Source organism: Myotis brandtii, unplaced genomic scaffold, assembly GCF_000412655.1.
Source record: "Myotis brandtii unplaced genomic scaffold, ASM41265v1 scaffold333, whole genome shotgun sequence".
In the NCBI taxonomy this organism is placed as follows: domain Eukaryota; kingdom Metazoa; phylum Chordata; class Mammalia; order Chiroptera; family Vespertilionidae; genus Myotis; species Myotis brandtii.
In genome coordinates this window covers 318,060-324,522 of record NW_005362842.1, presented here as the reverse complement: position 1 = coordinate 324,522, position 6,463 = coordinate 318,060, and the positions used below count along the sequence as shown (strand labels likewise).

At 50.9% G+C, this 6,463-nt stretch overlaps 1 protein-coding gene across 1 annotated transcript in view; it reads left to right on the top strand.

The window, feature by feature from the left end:
- WISP2 (WNT1 inducible signaling pathway protein 2) overlaps positions 1–6,463 on the top strand; it is a 12,854-nt gene that overhangs the window by 3,531 nt on the left and 2,860 nt on the right. Inside the window, exons 3-4 of the mRNA XM_014543696.1 lie at positions 772–988; positions 6,416–6,463. Of these exons, the coding sequence (XP_014399182.1) occupies positions 772–988; positions 6,416–6,463 (265 nt within the window). The remainder of the gene's footprint in view (positions 1–771; positions 989–6,415) is intronic.

Here is a 6,463-nt window from a genome sequence, read left to right as displayed (position 1 = left end):
AGGGGGGAGGGGGGAGACAGGAGCAGAGGTGCCAAGGACCTGGCTGTGCATCAGAAGCCCCTCAGCGCCCTGTTAAAACTCAGACTCCAGGGCTCTGCCCCTGGCAGCTCTGACTCGGTAAGTCCCAGAGGAGGCCTAGGGGTCAGTATTTTACCAAGTTTCCTAGGTGATCCGATGCTTGTCCGGGAACATAATCTGAATTGTTCTAAAGATAAAAAACTTCTGTGGATTTATTCAGTTCTTGAGATAAGTATCTAAGGTCCACCTGCTGGAAAGTTATAGGACCTGTGGTTTCGATCCTTCATTTTGCTGCTTCGGCCTTTCTGTAATCCTAGAGGGCGGGGCCTGAGCCCTTTATTGTAATTCACAATGAGGAGCATTACATGCACGGAGCATCTGCTGCACTCCAGGCCTGTGCTAAGGGTTTAACATGCATCGTTCCACGTACTCCCCAAAGCAGCTTCTGGGTTAGATACTGCTGTTCCCCCTTTTTTACAAACGAGGATATTGAGGCTCAGAGAGCTTAAGTAACTTGCTCAAGGTCACTCAACTAATAAGGGGCAGAGTTGGGACTAGGACTCTAATCCAGAGTCCACGCTCATGACGGCAGTGAGTACCACGGGAGTGCCAGGTTCAAGAGCGGGTCTGTGTGATTCTGGGGCCACCGTGTGGACCCCCACACTGCCCAGCCTGGCAGAGAGGTAGCCAGTTGTGAGGGTCTCACTGGCCACCTTGAACGACCATGGCTGAGTGGGGTCTCTGTCTCTGCAGGTGTGTGCCCAGCTGTGCCCAATGCCGTGTACCTGCCCCTGGCCGCCGCCCCAATGCCCACCGGGGGTGCCCCTGGTGCTGGATGGCTGCAACTGCTGCCGGGTATGTGCACGGCGGCTGGGGGAGCCCTGCGACCACCTCCACGTCTGTGACTCCAGCCAGGGCCTGGTGTGCCAGCTCGGGGCGGGCCCTGGAGGCCAGGGGGCCGTGTGCCTCTGTAAGCAGGTTTGCGGGACTGATGGAGGGTGTGGTTGGAGGGGAGGGGTGGCCAAGGCCATGTTGTCCTCAGTCAAAGGGAAGCCTTTCTCTCTCTACCTTTTACCTTCACTTCAGATCCATCATCCAGTTCAGCCAAACCTGGTTACACAAGGTTCCCTAGGCCCACTCACTGCTTCTCTCCTCTTGTATTTACTATGACCATGCCAACACCTGAACAGCCTTCCTCCATTCCTACCTGCCCATATCATAGCCATAACCTCCTCCTCTGAGAAGCCCTCCAGTATTCTTCTAACCAGAAGTCATCACCCCCTCCTCAGGACCCTCAGAATACTTTTGGGAAAATAAAAGTGCAACAACCCCTTATTGAGGGCATAATATATGTCAGGCACTTTGCTAAGCACTTACTACATAAATCACAATAATCCTATGAGGTAAGTACTTTCAGACCCATTTTATAGATGAGGAAACTGAGGTTCATAGATATTAATGGACAAGCTTAATATCGCACAGCTTGGGACCTGTTCCAACAGGCTCTAAAACAGTGGTTCTCAACCTTCCTAATGCCGCGACCCTTTAATACAGTTCCTCATGTTGTGGTGACCCCCAACCATAAAATGATTTTCGTTGCTACTTCATAACTGTAATTTTGCTACTGTTATGAATCATAATGTAAATGTCTGATATGCAGGATGTATTTTCATTGTTACAAACTGAACATAATTAAAGCATAGTGATTCATCACAAAAACAATATGTAATTATATATGTGTTTTCCGATGGTCTTAGGCGACCCCTGTGAAAGGGTCATTCGACCCCCAAAGGGGTTGCGACCCACAGGTTGAGAACCGCTGCTCTAAAGCAACATTCTGTCTCTCCTCCTCCTGGATCCGGAGCCCATAGTTTGCATTTGCCAGTGGCCCTGAGATCCTCCATCTTCCACACTCTTCCGGCCCCCGGGCCCCTGATGCGTTGGACGGGGTTCTCAGCGCCACACTAGGGACATTTGGGACCAGATTATTCTTGTTTCGGGGCTTGTCCTGTGCTTGCTAGGGCATTTAGCAGTGTCCCAGGTCTCTGCCACTAGATGCCAGTGGCACCCTCATCCCCAAGTTATGACAATCTGTCTCCAGACATTGCTGAATGTCCCCGGGGAGAAAATCAACTCCAACTGAGAACTCGCTGCTTTAGAGAAATAGAAAGAAGCAAGGAACTGTTCCTTCCTTCCTCCCTTCCTCCCTTCCTCCCTTCCTTCCTTCCCTCCCTCATTCTCCCCATCCCTCCCTCCCTTCCTCCCTTCCTCCCTTCCTCCCTCATTCTCCCCCAACCCCCTTGCTCTAATAAGCCTTGTAGAGCAATTGATCTCTTTCATCTATGTGCATGTCACACTTCTATACAAATAAGAACAAGAGAAAGAGGCGCCCATGAGTCCATCTATAGGAAAAACCCTGCTAACAAGCAAAACAACAAAACTTGGAGACAGAAAGTTATCCTTAGTAAATCCTTGTTAAATATTTTATGGGATCAGAGGCGTATAATAATAAGAAAGGGGCGATTTGTAGATAAACTCATAGATGATTGCTAATTTAAAAAGTGCCTAAAGAAAGAAATGAGACAAGCAACATAGCTTATAAGGCTGATGTTTAGATTAGCCACGGCACTTGTCAGAGTTTACTTATTGCACAGCACTTAGTATGTGCCAGCCACTAGGGGTTTCACAAATCCCACCTCATTTGACCTCCCGACAACCATGTGATGTAGGCACAGATGCTATCCTTATTTTATAGATGGAAAAAGGAGGCACAGAGAGGTGAAGCTACTTGCCCAAAGTCACACAGCTCATAAGTAGCTGAGCTGGGATTTGAACCCAGGAAGCTGGCTTCACAATCTTAGTGTCCATTGTTCTACTGCTTGACACCCGACATATGCCTGGTACCTAGTGGCTGCTATTGCCAAGAACTTCATTCAGGGGCCTTTTTCTTTATTTATTCCATCTCGATTCAGACTCAAACACCTGGAGGCCAAGGATTTATTTGGTCCTTGTTCCTTCCTGAAACTCCCAGTCCCAGTCTGGCAACATGGTGGATGCTCATGAATGTCTAATGATATGAACTGAACTTGGAAGCTGGGAGCTGGTGAACCCCACAGGTGGGCCAGGGCCAGCTAAGATGTCTCAGGGGCTAAACTAGGTCCTGGCTCTGGGGGGGACACCAAGCCCCTGGCTTCCGACCCCCCACACGTGCAGCTTCAGCAGCTCGGTGGAGGGCAGCTCCATCCTTCCCCTGGCTCAGGTTCAAAAGCTCGGAGGCCTCCTTGGAGTCTCTCTATTCTTTACATCCCACATCCCACATCCTCCAGCAAATTCTTCACAAAATTTCCAGGCCCTGACCCTTCTCTGTCCGTCCACTGCTACCAGCCTGGCTGGGCCCTGTTACCACTTGCCTGGATGGCAGTAGCTCCATAAGCCTCCCTGCTTCTGCCCCAGTCTATTCTCAACATAGTAGCACAAGGGCCCCTTGTGACACATAAGTCAGATCACGTCCCTCCTCTGCCTGGAAGTCTCCAACAGCTTCTCATTTCCTCAGAATAAAAGGCAGAGTCCTCTAGTGACCTGGTCCTGTGGCTCTCTTCTCTAACTCCCTCCCTCCCTCCTGCTCTCTGCTCCAGCCACACTGGCTCTTTGCTGCTCCTTAAATGCCCCAGGCACGTGCCCACCTCAGGGCCTTTGCACTGGCCTCCGTACTGTGTTCTTTGCCTCCTTCACATCTTTGCTCAAATATCACCTTCTCAGTGAGGACTTCCCTGATCAACAAACACATTTAAAAACTATAATCCTGCCCCGCTCCTTAACTCTGCCCTCCTTTACTTTTCCAGAACTAATCACAAATTCTACATACTTGTTATTGTATTTATTTCCACTAGAGCAACATCTCCAATGAGGGCAGGATTTTGCCTGTTTTAGTCATTGCTGTATCACAAGTGCCTAGAACAGTGCCTGATGCGTAGTAGGCACTCGATAAGTAATTGTTGAATGAATGAACGAATGAGTTCATGAATGAATAGTAACAATAGTTCTAGTGGGGCTAGCAATAACAGCCACCATTCATTTATTAAGCATGCACTGTGAGATAGCCCTTCATGCACATGGTTTAATTTTAGCCTTTAGTAATGAAGTAGGTCCTATTATTATCCCTATTTTGCAGATGAGGGAACTGGGGCTCAGAGAGGTTAAATCACTGCCTAAGGTCACACAGCATGCAAGCAGATAAAGGTAAAAAACACACACACACAAAATAAAACAAAACAAAGAACCTGTGTTGTTCCTTCTCCTGTAGGGGACTCTCAGGGGAAGAAGGATTCTGAAATCACCAGATGACAAAACTGTGCTCTGAATTAATTGGGGGAGGGCATTGGCGAGGGTCCGGAAGGAGGAGCGAGGTTTGGGCAGCTGTCAGTGTGCACGGATGGATGGTGGGGGGCCCACGACTGAGTAAGTGTGGAGGTACCTCGTGCTGTTGGGACCATGCCTGAGTGCACCAGGGCTGGGGAGTGGCTGCCCAGGCGTCAACCCCCCATCCTCCCACAGCCCGCTCTGAGCTAGAGGACCCAGGAGAGGCGCCAGGAAACCTTGCTAAAATTATCGCCCCTCTAGCTGACTTTCCTAAACAGTCCTCTGTTTACCAGTTCATCTCAGCAACCAAGAGGCCCGGGACCGTGGCACCAGGGCGGGGAGACGGGGCTTGGCCAGGCTGGGGAGAGGGATTGCGGTATAACTGCCCCTGCAGTTTTTAGGAAACCAGTGGCCACAGGGTCCAGGCCAAAAGCCTGGGATTGAAGTGAAAGGGAAGGAGGAAGGAGGGAGTACTGACACAGGTCCTGTTCCCTCTGAGGAAGAAACGTCACCCACTCCCATTTATTGAGCATCTGCTATGTTCTGAGCTTGGGGCAAAAGGCTTTGAGGTGGCTGGCTCATTCAATCCTCCAGTGGCCCGGGTACCACGGCTCAGAGAGGTGAAATACTTGCCCTCAGCTTGCAAGTGGGGAACTGGGGCTTGAACCCAAGTCTATATGGTTCCCGAATTCCTGCATGTGTACGGGCTGTTTGAGGTTTTTCTCTGAAGAGCTGGGAAAACGGGCTTCCCTTCCCAGACCCAGCGGAACTGCCACCACGTCTCCAGGAAGCTTCCTGATGGCTCCTTTCTTTGCACTTCAGCGGCTCCCACGCACCGCTCCGGGGCAATTGATTGTATCTTGGAGATGAGGACTTGTACATCTGTCTCCCGCTCTGGCCCCGAGTCTCCCCAGGCAAGGACTGTGTCTTAGTCCTGTCTAGGAGCACAGCGGTTGGCACACAGACAGGGCACAATACATGTCTTGGGAATTATAAGGAGTCAGAACTATGTTATCAGTGTCTCTTATATGCTGGGCTCTGTGCCAGGCATTCATTCAAAGGACATGGAGTGTGCCATTCATGCTGTGAGCCAGCACAGGGAATGCCAGGATGAACACTCTCAGGCCCAGCCCTCAAGGAGTTCGTGTCTAGCAGAGCAAGTGGTATTAGTGCCCATGTCTTGGGGGCTTCGTTCGAAGAGTGTTTCCTGAGCACCTACTATATGCCTAGCCCTATGCTAGATGCTATACACCCATTATCTCATGTCACTGAAGGGGGAGGTTGCTGTTCTCATCATTGCTGCTGTTAGGGTGACTCAGAGAAGTTAAGTAGCTCACCTGAAGTCACACAGCCAGCAAGGCAAGCCCTGACCTGACAGTATGACTGCACAGGCAGAGGGACAACGGAAGTTTGCTGCATGAAATCTCAGTGTGCACATCCGTTACCCATTGTTAATCTATCATAATTATACTAATAGCTACAACAGAGCAGACGTCTCCTTTCGGTTGCAGTCATTACATATATCGTGGTGTTTAGTCTATACCACAACCCCATGAGATACAGGGTGGGGCACAAGTAGGTTTGTAACTGTATGCGAAACAGAGTTTATTCTTGTGTCATTATTTATTAATTATTGTATTGCTTATATTGCAACTGTAAACCTACGTTTGCCCACCCCTGTAAGTACCATTGTAACCCATTTTGCAGGAGAGGAAACTGAGGCAAGAAGAAGTGAAATCACTTGGCCAAGGTCCATAGCTAATCAAGGGGCTCAGACCAGGCAGGTCTTCTCGCCAGCCCTGTGCCAGGATGCGGTCGGCCACGCTGGCTTCCTGCGGGTGCCAGGGCCGCTGGCCACGGGAGGGGGGGGGGTGTGGCTGGCTGGAGCCCCCGGGCAGTGCTCAGATGCCTCAAGGGCACAGCCCCCCAGGGGGACCTGGGCCAGCTCCGCAGACAGAGCCGCGTGGAGGATGTGGCCGGCCCAGCCATGCCTGGGGAAGGTTGGGGGTCACCGATGGGCCCTCTTTCTCCTCCGCAGGGGGAGAGGATGACGGGAGCTGTGAGGTGAACGGCCGCCGGTTCCGGG